Here is a 23972-nt window from a genome sequence, read left to right on the forward strand (position 1 = left end):
CACCATATACATACTGAATGTGAATATTTTAAACAACCCTGGTCCCCACCACCACTGCCACCAGCCTAGCCAGACTACAGGTGACTTGTTCCCCCCCCCCTTTTTTTTTTTGAGACAGAGTCTTGCTCTGTCACTGTGGCTAGAATGCCCTGGTGTCAGTCTAGCTCACAGCAATCTCAAACTCTTGGGCTCAAGCAGTCCTCCTGCCTCAGCCTCCCAAGTGGCTGGAACTATAGGGGAGCATCACCACGTCCAGCTAATTTTTTTCTATTTTTAATAGAGATAAGGTCTTGCTCTTGCTTAGGCTGGTCTCGAACTCCTGAGCTCAAGTGATCTTCCCGCCTCCACCTCCCAGAGTGCTAGGATTACAGGTGTGAGCCACCACGCCCGGCTGAGTCAAGCACTTCTAATTTCCTGATCCAGCTTTTACTAAACAAGTATTTAATTTTTAATCAACAATAGCTATTGAGCACCTACCGTGTGCAAAGCACTGTGCTAGACATTGATGAGGATACAATGAACAGGACAAGGTCTTCAGGGCAAGGGAGCAGGCTTCGTTTCTGTTCACACATTTATATGTATTGTGTGTGTGTGTGTATATATATATAAAACATATACAAGTATGTACACAAATAAAACAGTATTATATATGTATAACTGTGTATATATAATATATAATATATATAACTGTGTATATATAATATATAACTGCATATATAATATATAATATACACAGTTATACATATACAACTGTGTATATGCAATATACACAGTTATATATATGTGCGTGCATGTGTGTGTGTATACTTGTAGGTGCTTGGTAAATGTTTTGTTGAATGAGTGATTTAGTTGGGGAGACAAACTCTCCCAGAATTGGCTCTAATTCAGGCTGAATGAAGAAAGAGCTGCAATAAAGATACCGGAAAGTGCTGAGCAAGCGCCAAAGGAGTAGGCAAACAAGGGGGAGTCTTTTCTGAATCTTTACCGAGGTCACATTGGCATTAAGCCTTTAAATCACCCCAAATCCCAGGGATGTGCAAGAACCAGCAGTGGCATGATGTGCTCAAGCATGATGCAGGAGGTAGTGGAAGATGGATGAAGTGACAGGATCCAAATTGTGTTTAGGAACGTCACTCTGGTGCCCATGTAGAGAATGACTTTTTTGGTTGGACAGACTGCAAGTGAAAAGACCAGTAAGGCAGCTGCTACCTCATCAGAAGAGAGGTTGCCTGTGCAGATGAGGCCAATGGCATAGTGAAAACAAAAGAGAGAGGATGGATGCAAGACTACTGCAGCAGTGCAATCCATGAGACTTAGCATTTAACTAGATAAGGGGGTATAAGGAAGAAGCAGGAACTAAAAATGGTTTTGAAGCTTCTTACCTGGGTGACTGAATGGCAGTGGTGACATTTCCCAATCATGGAACTGTAAAGGGGCAGAATTTGATAGAACTATGGAAGAAATTAAGCTTTATTTTAACACCTTAAATTGGAAATGCTGGTGGAGAAAACAAGTGGCGATATCTAGCAGAAAGCTGAAAATCTAAGCTGGATTTCAAGAAATTTGGGAGCTTTTAGTGCTGATGCAGGCAACTGACACCATGGAAACAGCTATGATTTGTGGGAGAGAATTTTCACTTAAGTAGAAAAGAGGGATGATGGTTGTGGACACCTGTTGAATATTTCCTTATTCAGACATTTAGCATGCCCCGAACGGAATTAATCATCTTCCCACCAAACCTGTTACTCTTCTTAACTTCTCAAGCTGTTCGGATGGCACTGACCATTTTCTCTTAGTCACTCCGGCCCAAAACCTCAGCCACCTTTGTCTCCTCCCTTGACTCTTTACACAAGTTTCACCTATAGGAAATTCTGAAACTCCACAAAAACAACAAGCAGGAGATATAGTCATTTATAATGAAACTATTTTGGATGTCGTATAGTCTATCGTTTTGGTCACATTCCTATGCAAGTATTGATTTAATTTCCTTTATACATGAATCATACTCTACATTTTTAGAGTAACCTTTTTATTGATGTATAGCAGTCATGCAGAAATATACACAATCATAAATTGATGACTTTTTATGTCATTAAATATTCTTTCACAACATCAGTTTAAAAAGGTTGCAAGGTATTCCATCCATAGATGTACCATAATTTAGTTAACTAACCCTTGGAGGATTGCTGGCGTTTTTCCTAGTCTCATCTCTCTCTCAGAAATGCTGCAGAGATGCATTTACCTGTATTTAATATTTTTGTGCCAATTTCCCGTTTTTCCTTAGAATAAAATTCTTAGGGGCAGAATTTCTGGGTCAAAAGGTATGTGCATTTTAAATAAACTTTTAATTTTAGAATAGTTTTAGGTTTAGAGAAAAATTATGAACATACTACAATTTCTGTTTAGTCCATACCCAGTGTCTTCTATTGTTCACATCTTATGCTAGTATAGCACACTTGTCACAATCAACCAATATTGATACGTCATTAAGTAAAGTTCATACTTTATCCATATTTCTTTAGTTTTTATCTAATGTCCTTTTTCTCTTCCAGTATCCCACGACATTACATATAGTTTTCATGTCTCTTTAGGCTCCTCTTGGCTGTGACAGTTTTCTTAGACTTTCCTAGTCTTTGATGACCTTAATTTTGAGGAGTATTGGCACATATTCTGCAGAACGTCCCCCAAATGGGGTTCGATTTTTTTCTTACAGTTAGACTGGGGTTATGTATTTGGAAGGAAAGTACCATAAAATCCCATTCGCATCATGTACCAAGTCCACCTACCACCGACACGATTTATCACTGTTGATGTTAACCTTGATCACCTGGCTGAAGTAGTGTTTGCCAGGTTTCTCCACTATAAAGTTACTCATTTTTCTCCCCTTTCCATATTGTACTCTTTGGACGGAAGTCATTGTGCACTGCCTACACTTGGGAGTTATGCTCCAGGGTGGAGATTTTAAGTAAATTATTTGGGATTCTTCTGTGGGAGATTTATTTCTTCTGCATTTATTAATTTATTCAATCACTTATTTATATTAGTATGGGCTCACGAATATTTCTTGTATATTCTGAATTATATTCCAATACTACTTTACTTGCCTTATTGCTCAAGACATGTGTATTTTTAATGTTCTGAGTAACTCAATTTAAAACTGCCCCTCCCAAAGGTTCTACCAACTCTTGTGGTGCGAGGTGTCATTAAGATCCATTTCCCCTCAACTTCACACACCCTTTATAAAAGTAGGTCAGAAACCAAGGGTGAAGCTGACGCCCTTCCCCAGGGCCCAGTTTCTTCATGCCAACAAGGAAGATGAGGCCGGCATGCGGGGTCTTTTCCCCCCAGGGTCACCTCAGCCTCAAAGGGTCCCTGACCCCGCCCGCCCCTATTCGCGGAGCTTCCCAGCGTCTTGCCCCGTAGCCAAGCTCCTCCGTGGCCCCGCCCATAGCGGGCGGAAGTGGGAGCGGCCGCGGGGCGGAAGCGATGGGGAGGGGGTGGGCCCTCTTGCGCAGTCAGCCCTTCCCACTTCACCGCCCCACCCCTCCGGCCCAGACCGGAAATGAGGTCAGAGAGGGAAACCCTGGCGGGGAGCCTCAGCCCAAAAAGCGGCGGCCGTCGGAGGTGGCTGCGGCAGCTGGTGAGGGGGAGGAGTGGGTTGAGAGGGTTGGGTTCCAGGGGGCCAGTGTCAGAGGAGATTGGGGCTCCGGGCCGCGGATGAGCAGCTAAGGGTGTCTTGGGGCCGCGGCAGCCGACGGGAGCGGCGAGGGTGGTCGGGCCTTGTTTTTCAGGGCCCGTGCCCCCAGCCCGGGGGATGAGGGCCGGGCAGTCTCTGGGCCGACAGCCCCCTCCTCTTCTTTCTGCCTCTTTGGCTGGAGGCAGCGTGAGGGCTTGTTGTCCTGAGCCATGATCACTTTAGCCCTGGGGGACGGGCTGGGGATTGGTGGAGAGTCCTTTGAAACATGGTTTTTCTCACGTATGTGGCCATGTTGTGACTGCTGATCACCGAGGGAGCTCAGTCGCCAAGACTTGCTTTTTGGCAGTTTCTGCCCTAGAAAGGCTGACCCCCTCCCCCTGGTGAGCCCACATGAGAAGTTGCCGCCTGCCTCCACCACCTCCTACTCCTTCCCCTCCTCAACCCTGAGCTTGCCTCTCGCTGCCCACCAGCTATCCGTTCCTTCCTGTGCGTGACTCGACAGCCTAACCCCAGCCTTACCCCTACCCGGGTGCGTGCCTGGACCCGGAGTCCTCCAGGAGTGTGCACCCGAAACTAGGGTTCTTCTGTCACCTATTGTTTTGAGTTGCAGCCTTTGAGGCAGGAAAGGACTCTGCACAGGCGTTGGATTACAAGTTGTTTGGTAACTTCATTCCACTTTAAAGTTTGTGCTGTTCTGCCTGAGTTTTTAAAGCAGTAGTTCTTTATTAAGGAAGTAGATTTAGACATGCTCTTCCCGCTTCTTCATCTATTTTGGTCTTAAGGACAGTTGTCTTCTAGACCTCAGTCATGGTGTTTTAAATCACTTCTCATTGCTTAAAGGGAACTTATGTGCCTTTTGACACGTTGAGAAGTTTTGTTTAGGTGGCAGTTTTGGAAGTAGGTGTCACCATTGCTTCCACAGATGTGGCAGATAAGCCAGAAGAATTTTCCTGCCTTTGAGTTCATTGGCATAGGCACAGCATGAAAATAGGTTTTAGAAAGCCCTCTGCAAAATGAAAACTGCATGAGCGGAAATGTGGTCTGAGAGTGGCGCCACGTAGAGTTTTAAACTCTAATTATGGTCTTGAAATACTTAGGGTTTAACAAGGGCAAGGGAAGAAGTGCTAATTTAATTAGGTGTTGTACAAATTATATTAGACATTTCCTTTTAAAGGAGAATTTTGAAAATTACTCCTACTACTCTCATCCCTTGGAAGATTGGCCTCTAAAGTGACCCCTGAAGTGTGATGGTTTGATGAACATGAGTAGAAAAATAGGAAATTCTGGAAAGCAGTTGGCTGGAAATCTTAGAGACTCTACCCCATCTCTGTCATTTCTGCTGCTGTTATATCCTATTTTTCTGTGATTTGTGGCACTAAAGCACATAATTAGGACGACCACTTTAAGGATGGGAGAGGAGCTTAAAGGTTGTTAATTATTCACAAATGTATGCTATACTCTATAAGGCTCTATACCTGGTAGCTTCCAGTTGGTAGTTGGTACCAGAATGGGTGCAAACTTAGTCTCTTTTTTTCATTCTGAGTACAAACCTGGGTCACTATAAATTCCTGAATGGCTAAGCTTGTAAGTGGTCTTCCTTAAAATGTGTCACTAAGTTGTTCTGTTCTCTGCTACAGGCATTGTCAGCAGTGTCCCCAGACCAAAGAACTGGGGACATCCATTTTCAATACCTTAGTGAGACTGAGTCCTACCCTGTGTTTCCCCAACTCTTCTGTGATTTTGAAGTTGTATGTTTTTTTTCTCCTGTCTGATGAGACATTCTCTAATCTTTTTGAATCTCATCATTAGGGTAATTTAGTGACAAGGCTAATTGGGGAAAAGAGAGAAGGATCTAGTCCCCTGAGTTCACTTGTTTTTGCTAATATCCCAGTTGTCATCTGCTGAGTGTTTGAGTTTTTGTGCTTAAGAACATGTTGACTCTAGACATTTAACAAAGGCCGAACGCCTATTTTTAGTGGCTTAAGGGAGTATAGATGGTAGGAACAGAGTCTAAGTGTAGTCAGGTGAAAGATGACTTTATTTTCTATAGACAGGCAAGACTCTGGAGTACCATGATCTATTTAATAAAGTTATTCTAAAACCACAGATCCTATTCAGGCTTTCTTTTTCTTTTCTTTTCTTTTTTTTCCCCCAAACTTCCTTTTGGCAGATGTGGCCTCATGGATGAGCTGGTACATGACTTAGCCTCAGCCTTGGAGCAGACATCTGAGCAGAATAAGCTTGGTGAGCTGTGGGAGGAGATGGCCCTGAGCCCTCGGCAACAGAGGCGGCAGCTTCGGAAACGCCGAGGCCGGAAGCGTCGTTCTGACTTCACTCACCTGGCAGAGCATACCTGCTGCTACAGTGAGGCCTCTGAATCAAGTCTGGATGAGGCCACTAAGGACTGTCGAGAAGTGGCTCTGGTCACCAATTTTAGTGACTCGGATGACACAATGGTCGCCAAACGGCACCCAGCTCTCAATGCTATTGTTAAGAGTAAGCAACATTCTTGGCATGAATCTGACTCCTTTACTGAAAATGCACCTTGTCGGCCACTTAGGCGCCGGAGGAAGGTGAAGCGAGTGACATCAGAGGTGGCTGCCAGCCTTCAGCAGAAGCTGAAGGTATCAGATTGGAGCTATGAGCGAGGCTGCAGGTTCAAGTCTGCTAAGAAGCAGCGTCTGTCCCGCTGGAAGGAGAATACTCCCTGGACCTCATCAGGCCATGGGTTGTGTGAATCAGCAGAAAATAGGACTTTCCTAAGCAAAACGGGAAGGAAAGAAAGGATGGAGTGTGAAGCAGATGAACAAAAACAGGGCTCTGATGAGAACATGTCAGAATGGTGAGATCTCCCTTACTAAGTCAAAGATTTTCTTGGTTATTTTACCCAAAGTGCAAATGCAGTCTTCTACTTTCTTTCATCAGCCACTCTAGCATTGACTCTGTAGCTTTTCTTTAATCAATCATTAGTTTTTTAAATACTAGCTTTTTAAAATACTGTCATGAATCTATTCCCTCTTCAAGAAGGTTAGTTGTAATAGAAACACATTTGTTTTTAAAAGCAAGAGTTTGATTTTGAAAAACCGTTTGCTGCTGTTTATGCCATGTAGTTCATACATAGATATTGTTCTTCAGAACGAGGGCTTAGCAGAGGCTGGTGTATATATACGTGGAGTTTGTAAATGTTACTGGTAAGCTGTCTGTCTCCATTAAGAATCATGGCGTTAGATATTTTTTGACTGTAATTCTGTTCTCTGCTACTTGCAATTTGACTATATTGAGTTTATTTTTTATGGCTGACATTCAAATTGTCCGAACACATGTTGGGCTTTGAAACTAACATACTGAGTCCCATTAGTCTTATACCAAACGTGATTGACCAAGAAAATTTACCTCTAATAAGTACATGTTTAAAATGTCAGTGTAGTTTTGGTAACTTTTTATTTTTTACCTGTTAGATAGTCCTAGGAACATTGATGACCCCCAGCTTGATACTTTAATGTTATTAATAGTAATCTATGATATTTGTTTCTTCATGAGGATGCTATTGGTGTTTTGGATGGGATAATTCTTTGTGGTGCATTGCAGGATATTTAGCTTCTCTGCACTTTCCCACCCCTTTTCCTTGTATCAACCCAAATGCCTCCAAGCGTGCTTTCTAGATGGGTTGAGTACTCCCTGTTGAAAATCATTGTATTCTATTATTGCTAATATTAGTTAGCATTTATTAAGTAAGCACTGTATGCCAAGCCAAGCACTGTACTACAAAGGCTTAACACATATTAATATATAATGTTCACAATTCCACTGTAGATACCACTGTTTGTATTTTATAGAAGAGGAAACTGAGGTTATGAGAGGTTAGATAATTTGCCTAAGGTCACCCAGTGCCAACATTGGGAATCAAAGCTGATTCCAAAGCTCATTCTTAACCATCATGTTTTGCTGCCCTTTGAGTTTGCCTTTTCCATGACCCTTTTGTGGCTCAACTTAACTTTCACAACCAAAGAACATGTGATCTTTTTGAAGTTTGTCTTAAAAACAAAGACATAAATCTTAGGAACTCTGAAGTGAGGCTGTGTCAGTAACAGGAAAAGCTGTTTAGGTCTGTATGCCTGTACCTTTCATGGATGGTTTTTAATCCAGCTTCTAAGCTTTTTCTTATTAACTTTATATTTGCCATTGTGCTCAACAAGGTAGGCTCCTACTTTGGCTTTCCTGATTTTTCTTTAATGCCTAATTTCTCCTAAGGCCTATTTACCCAATTTATGTGTTTATTTTTGAATTATAAAGGTATTTTTTCCTCATGATACTATTTTTAATCAAGAAATGTTTACTCAACCTGTAGGCTTTCACACTATTAAAATCCTCTGTTGAGGCATTCACGTTTGTTTTAGTATTGGACATAAATACCAAATAGAAATCTTCTTACTGTTGAGAATGGTGATTTTAAAAATAGCTTTTTGGGATGATAGCTTGTATATGTTTCTTCCCTAGAATTTCTTGTTAAACTATGACATAATTGTGTGTGTGGGAAATTGTTAACTCTATTCTAAGATAACAACATGAGTGTGGCTCCAAATGCAGAGCCTGTCATCTAGCAGTGATGTGCTTCAGTCTTTCCTGGTCCTTCTTACCCTAGACAGATCTATTGCACCTAGGGTCAGGTTGTGATAGTATAAATTCTAGTTCTCTGAGAGTCTGGATAAATTGAAGTAGACAGGAATTCTTATGAAATTCTTACTTTTTTTCAAATTGAGGAGACCTCATTCCCCCATTTGGGCTATTGTCCTGGCACATCCTTTCACAGTTCTTTCAGTAATGAGGATGCCCAAAGGCCCTGCAGTTTAAAGGAATAATAGGTGGAGTAGTAGCACACATGGAATGAGAAAAATTCTTCCTTAAAATCTTCTAATTATTTAGGAGTCCAAAATTTGCCTTGACTTGTCTCGATACATCTATAGTTATAAACAGAAGTGCTTCGTACTTTTTCCCCCCTAAATCCATTTTATGTGGAAAGAGGGTGATTCTTATTCTTTGACTGCATATTGTATTCAGCCTCTCCTCAACAATAAAGTGGAACAAAAATCTTTTGATTTTCAAGCTGCCCTTGATTATTAAGCATACCTTATAAACAGGGTTAGCATTAGAGTATAAGTATATAGTAGTTAATGATTTGGATGTTATGCTGTCTTGGTGAGTTGATTCTGTTAATATTTTCCCACTTTTTTTTCTGCATTAAAAGAAATACTTTCCAGAGTCCTCCGGGTTATTCTTTTATAAACCTGCTTGGATGTGCCATTATTTATTCACATACAGATCAAAGTGTAGAACTTCACTTTTTATCAGTGGTATTGAGGGTTGGCAGAGTAATGGTCCACCATGCACAGTTTTTAAGATGAAATTGATCATTAAGCTTTGCTTAGCCTAGTCAATGGATAGAGTTTTTTAAAAAACATGTATTAGATGTTTAAGATTTGAAAATGTATATCTCAATCGGCATTATTTCTAGTTTCCTTAAGTTCACTTTTGCTAACTAAACATGGAGTAGTTTTAAGCTTCACCAGTATTTGTTTGCTTTTCTCATTCTGATCTTTCTTCAGTGCCATACCAACCAATCCCTTACAAGTTCTGAGGAACTGAAAGTGGTTATGATGTAATAGTTTTTTTATGCCTGCATAAAGATCAGACTATTAATTCTAATATTTTTATGTGTAGGTATGTTTGTGAATATTCTAATATAGAACAACTCCTGTAAAATTACTTTCTACTGATCTTTATTCAAATTGTCTATAGCATTGGCATGGTCTTAGGTCATTGCAGCCTCAAACTCCTGGGCTCAAGCGATCCTCCTACCTTAGTCTCCCAAGTGGCTGGGACTATAGGCACGTGCCACCACACCCAGCTAATTTATAGCAGCTCTTAATAGCTATTAGCTCTTATGTGATCATAGCTTAATTTTGCTCTGTCTTCACTAACGTATCATTTGTTTGTTCCCCTTGAATATCGTTTGGCTTTTTTTTCTTTTGTAAGTGAATTGGTTGATGATGGCCTGAAGTCACATTCAGGAGCCTTCCTAAGGTGATGTATTAGAGGCCGATCTCACAGCAAAGAAAACATTCCCTTCTCTTGGAAGGCAAGTGACAGAGATAGAGTGCTAAACCTCCCCCCTCCTTCTCTAGCCCAAGCTGACCTTCTGCGGCCCCTTGGTACCTCTTGTTTTCTTATTTTTATAGAAAATCAATATCCCTTCTGACACAAACAATAGCTCAGAAACAAGAATAAATGGGAGAAAGCTGAGATCTCTGTCCATCACCTCTCACTTTAACTCCCCCAAACTCTTTAATTATGAGCGTGCTTTGCTCCAGGTGTGTGTGACAGTGAAATTGCTAAATGAGGACCATTTTAACCAAAGATTGGGTGATCAATAACACTCTATAGCAGTAGCTTGTTGGATCAATAGCATTCATTATTTCATGGTTAAGCTAAGTAGCCTCCTTTGCAAGTGGAGGTCATTAATCAGAGGTTACTGAAGCTGTGGAAAGGAATATATTTGGTAGAGTGGGAATGTTCTGTTTTCTATTTTGTAAATAAGAATGCTGACCAAGAGTATACTTACTATTGTTGCAATTGGTAGTATTGCATTTGAGAGTATTGAATAGCTAGCATAGTATGCTTATGTAGATTTATTTAAAGTTCTACTAGTATATCCTTCGGAACAACTAAAAAGGACAGCTTGGAAGTAGATATAATGTTGTTGTATTTGAAGTTCTATCTCTTGAAAGAAATATCTGTCTCTTAAAAGAGTCTACCTCTTGAAAGAAATGTTAAGATTATTCTGTGTAGCTCCAAAGAAGGAGCTAGGACTCAGGGATAGAAAGTACAGAGCATTAAATGTTGCCTCAGTATAAAATACAACATTTTGTAAGTTAGAACTGTGTGAAAATGAAGTGAATTGTTTCACCAGGTAATGAGTTCTAGATCACTGGAGGGATTCAAGCTTGCGCTTCATGAGCACTTACTGAGTTACTGTGGAGTTGAGAAGGTTGGGCTGAAAGACTTCCAAGGTCCCTTGCAACACTGAGATTCTCTGATTCTTTTCAGTCACAATCTGCCTCCCCCACCACTGTAACTTATTTTAAAAGATGTCTGACAAGCAGCCTCCACTGCCCACTGGAATAGTTATGCAAACATAAAACATTGCAGACTCACGTCTCCAGAAACTTACATTTGGCCTATTGCCAAGATCTCTTGACAGCATAAAGCTGATGGAACTGCGTTGAAAAATGTGATTGCAGGTCCATATTAACAGTGCAGAGCCTGCCCGGAAGGTAGATGGCAAGACCCTGCATCCTTTCTCTGTAGTCAGTTCTTGGTTCAGAGTGCATGATCTGTTTCAGTCAGAAAACTGAACAGCTGCAGTTTGAGGTAGAGTGTTGTTTCATCCTTTGCTTCCCAATCAGTATCTTTCAGTTTCTATTTGGAGGCTGTAACTCCCAGAATATACTTGGATAGGGCAGCTTAGTATTTTCTCTGTGTGTATTTGTGTTTGGGGTAGGAGGCAGTCACAGGGTATTGAATCCTGGAAAGTATAGTTTCTAAGAATAAAGATTTCTGTTGACATGGGCAGAAAAGAAAAAAGCCCTCTTTGTAGTATTTTATCCACCTCCATTTACTGCAGACTCCTGGAATGGGGCCAGAATCAGGCAGTGAGGGTTGGGAGAAGTCTTAGACCAGCATAGCTGTGTGAGGTAAAAGCCTACCAGTTACACTGGGAATTAGGCTAGGGGCTCTGCATAGCCTCTTGGCCAGTTATAGAATTGGGAAGAGCATGTTACCTATTCTCCACGGGAATAGAGAATGCGACCAGGGTAATCTATGCATCCTTTCTGTTGGCAAATATCAAAAGAAGGCCTTTGAACAAATTCTGCAGAATAAGGGAAAGGGAACATCATTCTGAAAGTTCAGAGAAAGAACAAATCTTTGAAGATGATTGTCAGTGGGAGCCAGAACATTTTAGAAAATCTTCATGAGGATACAAGAAGATATAATGCTTTTGAAATAGGAGCAATGTAAGTCAAAAGAGAAAGATGGCTATTTGAAAACCCAGTAGTTTGGGAGGAAGAATTGTAGGGAAAATGTAAAATGTATTTGGGAATATTAAAATGAAGGACTATTTACTCTGCAGAAAACTGAGTTGATGATGTGGAAAACTTTGGAAGTCCTCCTAAAATGCAGAGGGAAGAGAGAAAATCAGTTCTGGAGGAGAGAGGACAGAGGCTCAGTCTGTATGTAAATATTTTCAAGGAAGAAACCAAAGCATTGGAGAATAATAATTTAAAAGATACAGCTGAAGAGAAAAAAATGTTCCTGAGTTGAAAAAATTAACTCTAAGGTTAAAGGGAAAAACTTATGAAAAGAGACCTACCTAGACATATCCTGGTAATGTTTTTGCATTCCTCATTGATGATGAAGCAGGTATAAAGAAAAATCTTAAAAGGAGTTAAAATAAGACTGACATTCATCCCTACAGTACTAAAGGTGAGGGCTACATTCACCTATGGAGTTCGGAGGGGACAAAGATTGGTGTCCCACCCCACCCTGAATTTTATACGCAGTAAAGTTATATTTCATATGGAAAGGCAGCAGAAAGACATTCTCAGATATGCAAGTCTTAGAATATATGTTTTTTAAAAATTTACTTTGAAAAGACATTTTATCTACCTGAAGATGAATCACTATTAATGCTAAGAACATATAAGTCTTAAAAGAATGGGTGGACTTCTCCAAGGCACAGCCCTCAGCTCAACGCCAGAGTCCTGAGGAAAGTCATCCCTTTGCAAAGTATACCTGATTGTATTAGTCATGGTAATGAGCCTGTCAGACTGGAGCGATTGCTCTGCCTTCTTTCATGGCACCGTCTGAATGAAACTGGAAAACAAACTCTTTCATTATATATTCTCATTACTTATAGGAATAATTTCAGAATTCATATGAGATATTGCTCGGAATAACCTCTCCCTCAGTCATGTTTACTACTACATTCAGAAGTCTGATTACATATGGTTATAAATGTACCACCTCTACCCAGGAAAAAGATGAAAAAAAACGTAGAGCAAAGATGTCTTTGGGCAGTGGATCTAGGAGTGACTTTTTCCCCGTTTTTCTGAATTCTAAAATAATTTTTAATTTTTGTTATAAATAAATGCATTATCATTTAATGAAAAAACTAAAATAAAAAATGCTTAGTTTTTAGAATGATGATATAAGCTGTAAACTTTATCCTGTTTATTTAAAATGTATATTAATTAGATGCAAAAGACACCTCTTACTAAGTTACTTGGTTAGTAAGATTTTAAATGGGGGAGAAACGAACCCAGCTGGTAACTTATTAATACTAACTTTTGATTATAGGTGATAAGCTAATTCTGTACCTCCTTATTGTAATTGAGACAGTTATAAACTACTCTTTCAGTTCTAAATGTACAGTCTTCTGTGGTTAGAAATATGAAAGAATTAGCAGACTCTCAAGTCAGGAGACAAGCTGTGCTTTTTTCCTCTCAATTGTGGGAATTCGGAGAGATTTGTCTTGTTAAAACTAGAAATTACCATTTAGGACTAGGAAGAAGGGAATTATTTTCATGAAAGAGTTAATAAAGATTCTGTATTATCTATTGCTGAAGAAAAAAATTGCCCTAAAACTTAGTAGGTGTGAACAACAAACATTTATTATCTTATAGTCCCTGAGATCAGGAATCTGAGAGTGACTTAGTTGGGTGGTTCTGGGTCAGTCTTCCCACGAGGTTATAGTCAAACTGTTGGCAAGGGCTGCAGTTCTCTCAAGGCTCGATGGGGGCTGAAGGATCTGCTTCCAAGCTCACTCATCTGGCTGCGGGCAGATCTCACTCCTTCACAAGGCTGTGGAATTGAGTTGCAGTTCCTTCTCGTGTGGGCCCCTCCGCAGGGCTGTCAACATCCTCAAGCATGGTAGTTGGCTTCCCCTTGAGTGAGTAATCTAAGAGAGGTGGGGAGAGAAAGAAAGAGAGCCCAAGATGGAAGCTACGGTCTTTTATAACCTAATCTCAGAAGTGACATCCCTTCTGCAGTATGCAGTTGGTTACACAGACCCAGGTATAGCGTGAGAAGGACTATACCAGGTGTGAAATAAAAGGAGGCTGGGTCACTGGGAGTCATCTTGGAGTCTGGTTACCACAGATGGCTACTGACCTGAAATTTTTTCCTAACTTAGTGTGTTGCTAAAGTCAGGAATAGTATTCTCAGACTATGGTATTTCCCAGAATTTACTAGGAGAATGTCTCAGCTTTGATTTCAAAGGAAGGGCATTCAGAAACCATAAGGGCAAGTGAGGTATGAGTTCCTGATAAAAATTTTGGTGTTTTTTTTTTTTTTTTAGACAGGGTCTTGCTCTGTTGCTCTGGCTAGAGTGTAGTGGTGTCATCATAGCTCACTGCAACCTCAAACTCCTGGGCTAGAGTGACCCTCCTACCTCAGCCTCCCAAGTAGCTGGGACTACATGCACACACCATGATGCCCAGCTAATTTTTCTAGTTTTTGTACAGGCGGGGTCTCGCTGTTGCTCAGGCTGGTCTTGAACTCTTGGCTACAAATGATCCTCCCGCCTCGGCCTCCCAAAGTGTTGAATTACAGGCATGAGCCACCACGCCCAGCCAAATTTTGGTGTATCTTATGTAAGTATGCTGAAAATGGATGCTTTTTTAAATTTAAGATATATCATTAAGGGGGAAAGCTTCTTTCCAAATTAAGTTTATGAACACTTTTCTTAGGGTTCAGCATATATGATGGATTTATTATTAGCTGATAAGGGGTAGTAGTCAAAGCACAGCTAGAGTTTCAACTGTGTCTGAAAGCTTGAAGTAGCAAAAAGCAAAGGAATACTCCTTCTCTAGTTCAATTAACCTGTTTGCATTTTCAGGGGAATGAAAATGAGAAGGTGAAAATGAGAATGAAATTCAGAGGTGTCTTATGAATGGAGAGACATGGGATTGACCTGTAGTAAATGAGATGAATCTGCCTGCGCCATCCGTGTTTTAGTGGGCATTCAGTGAGTGCATGGGCTTCACACATAACACGGCACTGGCTCTGATGCTTACTTTCTGTGTGATGCCGTCCAATTGCTTAACCTCTCTAAGCCCCATTCCGTCATCTATAACATGAGGTTGATGCATTTACCTTGTAGAGTTTGGGGGCAGAAGAAACATAATACTGAATATATAAAAGTGCTTCGTATATTACTTGGCCTATAGTAGAACTCAATAAATGATATTATGGGTATAATTAATAGTAGTCTTCTATATTAATTTTCCTAATAAACTCAGTTTAAGTACCAAACCCCTTCCTGAGACACTTGTAGATCTTGGCTGAGAGCAGTATCTCCCTCTCTCTTTTGGGTGAAACCTAGTGCAAGAAAAATACTAGATTTCATAGGCCACATTTTGTTTTTCCATTTTAAGTGAAAATGGGTTTGCATCCCATAGAATTTAGATTGCTGTTTTAATGAGAAGAATGATGTCGGTGAAGAAATTACTACTGTTAACCTCTAAAATAATATTTAGATACATATGAGAATTGGTACCCTAGAAGTAGCTTTCTAATCTTTCATCCTTTGCATTTGTATGTTGCTTTAGAGTTCACAAAGTGGGTTCATGTGCCACATACTATCACAACCTCAGAGCAATCTATCCACATTTTACGTGTAGAGAAGTAGTACTAGAGAGGTGAAGTGACATGCCACAAAGGCCACATAAGGGCGAGCAACAGAGGTGAGTCTAGAACGAATTCATTCCATATATGTAACATTTACTGAACATCTATTATGTGCCAGGCACTATGCTAGGCATTGGGGACATTGAGATGAATGAGATAATTTCCTTTCCCTGCCTGGATCACTCTCTTCCATGGTTGCAAGATTTTCTCCCTGGGTTAGGCAGGAAAGGATGAACTGTACAACTCTTGAGTAGTGTCAGTTCTGCCAGTTTGCCTGAAGGTGCCACTACCTTCTGATGGTTCCTGGATCTGGAGGCTTTAGGCTGTTTGAGGCCCTGGTCTAACCCTAGCGAGGAAGTGGTATTATTGCTTCTTTGGGATGTTAACTTCTGCTTTCAAAGGTTGTCTCTATCCAGCTAATGTACACAGGCTCCCCTCCTCCTCTGTAGTGGTTTCCTTAAACACAGGATACCCTGCCTCTTCCAGCCCTCCACTTTGTTGATCACTCTAGATCAGGGTTCTCAACATAGGCACAACTGGCATTTTGGGCCAGAAGATTCTCTGGTCTGGAGCTGTCCTGTGCATTGTAGGATGTTTAGCAACATTGCTGGCCTCTACACACTAAATGCCAGTAGTTCACCAACTCCCCCTCCGACCCTTCAAGTCATGACTACCAACAATGTTTATAGATATTGCCAAAGGACCCCAGGGAGAGAGCGGTACAAAATTGCCTCCAGTCGAGAACCACAGTTCTGGATGTTTCTGGTACTAAGATTGGGTTTTTACTTCATTGACTTTGCTTTTACCACTAAGTATGAGTTTCAAATTTAGAGAATTTAATGAAACCAAAACATTGATCTCTTCCATGGACTAAAAATACTATAGTTTTAAAACAAAGTTTTTGCTAATTTAGAAATGATACCCTTTAATTGCTCCATTTAAAAGGGCAGACAGTTCAATTTTAGAACTTAGAAGAGCAGTCGAGATGAAAGCATTTTCAAGTCAGTACCAAAGTGTACAATGTTCAGCTAATGGTGCTTGTCGTAGAATTATTTCAGTGGACAAGTTGTCAATAGTGTTTATTAGGCTTGATTCCTATGACAATATACTTATCTGAAAGTGGATGCCATTTCCAATCATCTGGTCTACTGAGAGTGCCTCTGATTACATAGGCACCTTGGTGGGAAGGTTAGATGGGTAGATGTGTGATAAAACAAAGAAAGCAAAATGTTACTCGCAAAATCTAAGTGATGGGTGTGGGTGCTAACTGTAACTTCTTTCAGCTTTTTTGTGTGTTTGAAAATACAATAAATATTAGGAAAAGTCTTTGAAACTGCTGGTTAAGTTGACTTTCTTTACACTTATATTGTTTCAGTTGAATGTGGCTCAGTTGCTTTTCTAATGATGTTATAATGATTAGGTAATACAATTAGTGGTCCAAAATTCAGCCTTTAATTTTGTTTATGTCTTATTTAAAATGGTAGTTTTGCTGCTAAATAAAGTGTGGGACCTTTTTGTAGCAAAAGGCAATGTAGAGAAGTGGGATGCATTGTTACTATTTTTACTCTCCTGTGAATATTTTTGAGATGTTTTCTGCCTTCTAATATGGGTTGATATCCTCAGTGTCATAAGGTTAAATTCTAGGCTTGTACCACCCCTTGTTAACTGCAGAAAGTTCTTCATTGAAAAATGTTCTCCCTACCTCTTCACACCCTTCTCCCACAGTCTAGACTAATAGTTCTTTATAACATGCTTGCATTTAAATTGTGATTGACATGTTTGTTAGTTTTAGTGCTAGTTATAGCACAGTGTCTGGTATTTGATTAATACTTAATAAATGTTTGCTAAATGAATGAATGAAGGTTTAGGAGAAATAGGGGGAAGAAACGCTCTGCTTCCTTTTTCTGTTAGAGACTTTTTATTCTCCCAATTTGGGATTGGATTTTTTTTTTGAATGATGTATAAGTTATTTGTAAGGTTAATGTATTTCTACTCTTCTGAAATATTTTAGAAAAATCCTAGTAAGATTTCATAAATCATATGAGAACAGGGAGTATAGAGCAACTCCTGAGGCAAAGACAGGAGGCATTGATGTTTCTAGGAGTTGCAGCCATTTTAGGAGAAGACAAGATTTCATTACCTGCTGTCTTTCTGGGCTTTGTCTCGTTACTTTTGTCTGAAGATTGATAAAGGCTGGGTTTCTGTCTTCCTGACTAAGCTTCAGAGGACCATAAGTGGAGTGGACACTATAGAAGTAGGATCACAATTTTTTCTTATAAAAATGAGGAGCAGAGCTTTTTTCCCCCATTGCCTAGTAAAAAGGCTCATAGCAAAAAAGTTATAACCAAATCTGAAGGTTTTGGAATAAAATATATAGGAGCCTGGTATCTTTTAACTTTCAGACTTGTTTGACTCTACAAAGATGCTAAACGAAAATTGTCTTTATTGAAAGATAGAAGTTTATTTTTAATAGAAAATTAAATTGAATTAGCTAAATTAACATTGTATAGTTGATTAAATCATTATTAGACTCCAACTGATCTGATTTTTTAATTTTATATAATCTCTGAGTCAGAAGTGAGTGAGGGCTATGGGACTAGAAGTTTGGCCTGTAACTTGGAAGGGGAAGTACTTGCTTCTACTTTATAACTTGAACTACATTTTTGCAAGCTGTGTCCTAGTGTTTATGTGCAAGCATGCCATGATGCTCCTAGCTTTTTCATCCTCAGAAAATGTTGCTAACAATTTTTTACATATGGTTACATTTTCACAATGCAGGTTATTCTGAGAACATGAATAGAATTAGCAAATGCTATCAGTTGATACATTCCTTTCCAGGTATGGGTGGAATGATGATACTTTTATGTAATTAAGTATTCTCTAGACATAATTTTTTTTTTTTATGAAGAAAACACGTATCTCCCTTTATCATGGTCTTAAAATCCTGGTGATATTTCTATGACATCTATTACCATTACTCCAATTAACTATATATAGGAAACTCCTTTAGACAAGTTTTATACAAGCCTTTTAAAGAACACTGATTCTCCTGAAATGCTGTTGGCAATAGTAGAAAATATACAGTGCCAGATGTCAACGTGTTTCTTGATCCAGTGGGTATTTTTTGAGCTTGCCCCTTTTATTTAGAATATGAGGAGAGAATGATACAATAAGGGATCAAGGAAGCACTGTATCTCATAGCGCTTACAGGTGTCTGGAAAAGAATTGATAGTCTTTGTGATAAAGCAAATGTTTTAAATTTTAATTGGAACTATTCAAAGAGAGGGAATCATAGACATTGCAGAGTAGACTTTGTAATACCTGTAGAGTAGGAATCAACAAACTCTCTGTAAAGAGCCAAGTAGTAGATATTTAGGGCTTTGTATGCTATACATTCTCAATTGGAACTACTCAGCTTTGCAGTTGTAGTGCAGAAGGAGCCACAGGAGATAGGTAAATGAACTATTGTGGCTGTGTTCCAATGAAATGTTACTGAAATTTAAATGTCATATTTCCATGTGTCACAAAATATTTGTCTTTTTATCTTTTCCCCCAATGATTTAAAACTATAAAAACTATTCCTAGTTCCTGGATCGTACAAAAATAGGTGATGGGCCATTGCTTGCTGACCCTTAAGTTTCAGTAGTGATTCTGCTAATCAATAAAGCGTATAACATGGTGGTCGAATAGTATCTGTCCCATGGCCTACTGTGCTTTGTAGCTCTCCCTCATATCAAGAAAAGTTTAAAAATATAAAATTTGCTTTATCTTTGAGGCTAGATGAGAAGAATAAAGTAGTGATATGAGAGACTGTGTAGTAGGCCTCAAAGGAGTCAGACCACTAATGTTCTTTAGAAATTGCTAAAAATAGAAAAACAACACTGTTAGGTTTAGCAGGCACAGTTTCTTAAACTCAGGAGGAATGAAATACTCAGTGAGGATGTTTTTTGGATTTAACTGCAGACCTCTTCAAAGATTCTAAATCTATCAGAATCTAGCAGTTTAGTTTTGTGAGACATTTCTTACAATGATCCCTGAGAAAGTTTTCATTTACAAGTACATAAAAAATAAAATGAAAGAACCTGTAAAGAAATAGGTTATATTTTATTGGCTCTTTCTGAAACAGATCTCTTGCATCTGTTATTCAGAGACAAGCTTAAGTGAGAAAGACATTGCTACTTAATTTAACCAACATTTTTAGGATTTAGTGTTGGCAAGATATTTGGAAATGTTGCAACATACAAAATATTTTCACATTTTTGATCCAGGAATATAGATTGGGATTTTCCCAAGCCTATTTCTTCTGTAGCATGGTGAAAATGCTTCTTTCTTGCTTTGGTTTGTTTCATCTTCTAGAGCAGGTAAAAAAAGGAAATAACTACTTTGGAAGGAAATACTCCCAATCAAGGAAATAGCTAATATTATAAAGGCTCGAGAATTCCATGGGACAAAATTTTATTTCATGGAGTTTGTTTTTATATTTTTATTTTTAACTTTAGTTCCTTTTTGTAAAACAAATATTTGGTATATTTGCTTGATATGAAGGAAGACAAATTTAGAAAATATAACTTTTGCCATATTGGTTATTTTTTTTTCTGTTCATGCATTTTTGTTTGTTGCTTTATAAATGGGGGAAAAACTTGAGAGATGCTACATGTCTTAAAGTTGGATAGCTTTATTTGAAACTGATAGCAATATTTAAAAATAAAATTGGCACTGTTTGAGGAAAGCTGTTGATGCTGATGTTGGCAATTTCCAGAATATATTATAAATCATCAAACTTGCATGATATTAGTAAAATTGTTGGCTACTTATTTAAGGTTGTTTCTGTTGCCCATGTGAACTTGCTCTGAAAGGGATCAGAGTATGCCACCCCAAAATTATGCTACATTGGCATTAGGATTATTTTCAGCTAAAGCAATTGAGACTCAACAGATGTAGGAAGAGTTCTGCCTTTTAGGCTTTATCTGCCTAAGCTAAGGCATGGGTTGAACTTTGCGAAAAGTTGTCCCCCTTAAACCAGGGAGAGAGGAGCTACTGTTCTTATTGAAGACAGCTACCACCAAGATGAGTATGTCTAAGTAGACTCATACAATTAACAAAAATTAGTGTAACCATTTAATTGGGCTTTTTCTAGAATTAAAGTTAATTTCCTTACAGTGATAACACAGAAGGGACTTATGGTAGCTCAGCTACCCCTTCTGATTGGTTGTAATGAATCTCCTGTTTTTTAGAAAGTGACCCATTTTAAAGATAAATTATATGAGGTGCAGCGGTGCACCTGTAGTCTCAGCTACTCAGGAGGCTGAGGTGGGAGGATCCCTTGAGTTCAGGCTGCAGTGAGCTATGAGTATCTACTGGACTCCAGCCTGGGCAACATAGAGACTCCATCTCCAAAATATTACATGGCACCTAGCTCCAGAAAATCCATTCTGGTTTATTTCAAACAATGGCCTCCCATAAACATTGTTTAACATTAAAACTAATTTTTTGTATTCAGAGGATAAATAAGCCCCTGAGGCTAACGTTAATTCTAACCAAACTGTTTTTTGTGCACCCCAATGTATGTGAACAATAAAAGTTATGTACTTCCCCCCTCCAAAAAGATTTGTTGGTAAATTTGTGTTGCTTAATATTCCAAACCAGGTTGAAATTACTTTGATAAGCCTTAATAAATACTTTTGTAATCCTAAACAAAGTGATTGCAGATGTTTTAAAAGTACTTTGAAATATAAGTAAAAATTTTAGAATTTTCCTCTTACATTTCTGTTATTTTGGGGGAAAATAAATGTGATAGCTTCCCTATGAAATTTACATATCTGATTGGCTAACAGCTGGAGTAAAATTAGGGAAGCTTGGGATCTTTCCATTTGAAAACCAAAATAAGAATGTACAGTTCTTTGTTTTTGACTGGAGCTGACGAGTTCTCTTGTGTTTTCCTCTTTTTTCAGTGAAACCAGCAGTGTGTGTAGCAGCAGTGACACTGGGCTCTTTACCAATGATGAAGGACGACAAGGTAATCTTGATCCCAGCTTTGGGATATTGGTTCAGTGTTTATGGAAGGATGCTAATGATTATAGGCATGGCTCATTGAGAATATGATGGTTGTCTATGGCAGTGGTTCTCAAACTTTAGGGCATATAAGAGCCACCTGGGGAACTGTTAAAACTGCAAATCCCTGAGCTCTTAGAAATCAAATAGGTCTAGAATTGGCCCCTGGAATCTGCATTTTTCACAAGCGCCTGAAGTGATTCCTATGCAGGTATTTCAGACATTGAGAATCACAGGTCCAGGGGGTTAGAATGTTGAGCCTGGGACTTTGGGAAGTTCCTTTTTATTAGAACCAAGAAATATCCCCATGTGTTACTCTTTTTTTTTTTTTTTTTGGATGTTAAGGCATTCTTATTTTCCCACTTAGAATTTAGTTATTTTTCTAACCTTATTTATAAGTGATTATAGTGTTCTAGGTGAATATATTATATAAAACATCTTTCTCAAGTTAAAACTCCTGAAGTTTAATATAGAACTCTGTGAATAAGGCTGGTGTGTGTCAATTACCAGTTCTTTATTTTTACTACCTAAACACTAATTTAAAACTTTGCCTTGATGTAAGGGCATTTTACAGAATTCTTGTCCTCTAGACTTGTGTAGGGCCACACTACTTGTACACCAATAAGAAATTTCCTGTAGCCTTTTGGGACTGTAGATTTTTTAATTTAAATAAGGCATTTGTAGATCTCTAAAATCTAGTAATTTTTCTAGATCTAAAATCCAATAGTTTTTCTCCACAGCCAAGTGACTAAAGGACAGAGGCATAGTGGCTACATGTCTGAGCCAGGTAGGCTCCCCAGTAACTGAAGGTATCCTGGGACTGTGAGACCCAGCATCCAAGTCCTGATTTTGGAGAAGGACTGTGGGCCAGGTATCTCGTCCATGCCTCAGAGTTGTAGGCATGAAGACAGTTTTATCCCCATGGAGTTGTTGAACTTCCTATTATAATGGAGGTTGTTGTGAGTACATTTCTATCTTTAAGACTCTGAGGGACTTAGGTGTCATTAGAGACTATGTGTGTGTGTACAGGTAGGCTCTAGCTAGGGTCTTGATTTTATCATCTCATACCAGGAAAGTCTGGTTGCCTTTTCAGGAGTGAGTTGGTATATACTGTTCAGAGTTAGTAATATTTGCTCTTTTTCTTTGTTTTTACTACAGTGCTAGGAAGTATCAGAATACACCTCTTAAATTTAGGTTATAACGCATAATCATATAGAGGTGTAAGAAGTGTGGACCTATTACAACAGATTAAGTTTTTGGGTCTTTGGAAAGCTTTCTCACTAATAAAGATTCCTTGGTTTATCATGAAAGCTTATAGAATATTCTGTAGCCCCAGCTCTCATTTCTTTCTCTGTCTCAACTTCACACATTCTGGTGATATTTAGAGGCATTAGAGTTCTCAACACAAAACTGTGTTATTTCCTGCTTGATTGCTTTGTTCATGCTGGTCTCTCTGCCTAAAATCTCCTCCTCCCTTTTCCTTGACTGACTGGTCATCCACCAAGACACAGTTCTCCTTTTGCCCTTCCAGGGCATATTTATGGACTATCTCAGTGGGTTTTCTTGCCCTGAATTTCTTGTTGGTGTTGGCTAATAAGTATCATCAGGGAGATAGGTGAGTGAGATTGGAAATATTTATTAGTCAAGTTTTTATTGTGATAATGCTGTTTAACATCCCCCAAAATTCAGTGGTTTATCACATGTATTTCTTGCTATGGCCCTGTGGTTCATCTGATCTTGCCTGAACTCAGCCGATCTCCAGGTTTCAAGTTAGGTTTACATCTACTCAGTGTACCTTATTTTGGGACCTAGGCTAAGGGAACAGCGGCTATATGCAGCATAGACATCTCATGGCAAAGGACATAAATTCCAAGTGACCAAGCCAGATTGTGTGTGCATATTTAAAGCCTTTGTTTGAATTATATCTGCTAATGGTCTGCTACCTCAAGCAAGTCATATGACCGACCCCTATGTCAATAGGATGGGGAAGTGTGCCCCGCCTAAAGGGGAGGGCACTGTGGAATCCAATGGCAAAGGGCAAAAGGTGTGGATGAATCATTTTATTGTAGAGCGGTAGTGAGGACTTGGAAACGATTATAGCTTTCCCTAGTTCCCTTTATGTTGGATTGCTGGTTGGCAGTAGTTGCGTTCTTCTGCTGAAGGCCACTACTCCTGTTTGGCAATAACCATGATTCTTTCTCTGGGCTCTGATAACATTCTTTCCCTTGTCAATCTTTTACCAATCCACGTCTAGGGTTGGTAGAGACCTCCTGCTGTGCTGGCTTCTGGGTACTTCACCATTCCTTATCAATTTCCTTGTTAGTACTTTCTATACCTTTGTAAATAGTCACTTCATTAATGTCTCCTCAATGATCCCCTTTAAATATGCCCTGTCTTTCCCAAACATATTCTGATTGGCAGCCCTTCTTCTTTCTTTGTGCTTTAGGGCTCCTTGTACTTATTGCTTTTCACCGCTTAC

General features: G+C 39.2%; 1 protein-coding gene across 4 annotated transcripts in view; it reads left to right on the top strand.

The window, feature by feature from the left end:
* Positions 1 to 3570: 3570 nt before the first annotated feature.
* The window catches only part of GPATCH2L (G-patch domain containing 2 like), a 52784-nt gene continuing 32382 nt past the window's right edge, over positions 3571 to 23972 (top strand). For 2 of the 4 annotated variants that reach the window (XM_069465145.1, XM_069465143.1), the window contains exons 1-3: positions 3617 to 3640; positions 5868 to 6539; positions 21394 to 21458. In XM_069465145.1, the coding sequence (XP_069321246.1) occupies positions 5878 to 6539; positions 21394 to 21458 (727 nt within the window). In that variant the 5' untranslated portion in view covers positions 3617 to 3640; positions 5868 to 5877. Of the gene's footprint in view, positions 3641 to 3904; positions 4078 to 5867; positions 6540 to 21393; positions 21459 to 23972 lie in introns of those variants that run through there. The other 2 variants (XM_069465146.1, XM_069465144.1) reach the window with 2 other exon arrangements.

Source organism: Eulemur rufifrons, chromosome 2 (genome assembly GCF_041146395.1).
Source record: "Eulemur rufifrons isolate Redbay chromosome 2, OSU_ERuf_1, whole genome shotgun sequence".
In the NCBI taxonomy this organism is placed as follows: Eukaryota; Metazoa; Chordata; class Mammalia; order Primates; family Lemuridae; genus Eulemur; species Eulemur rufifrons.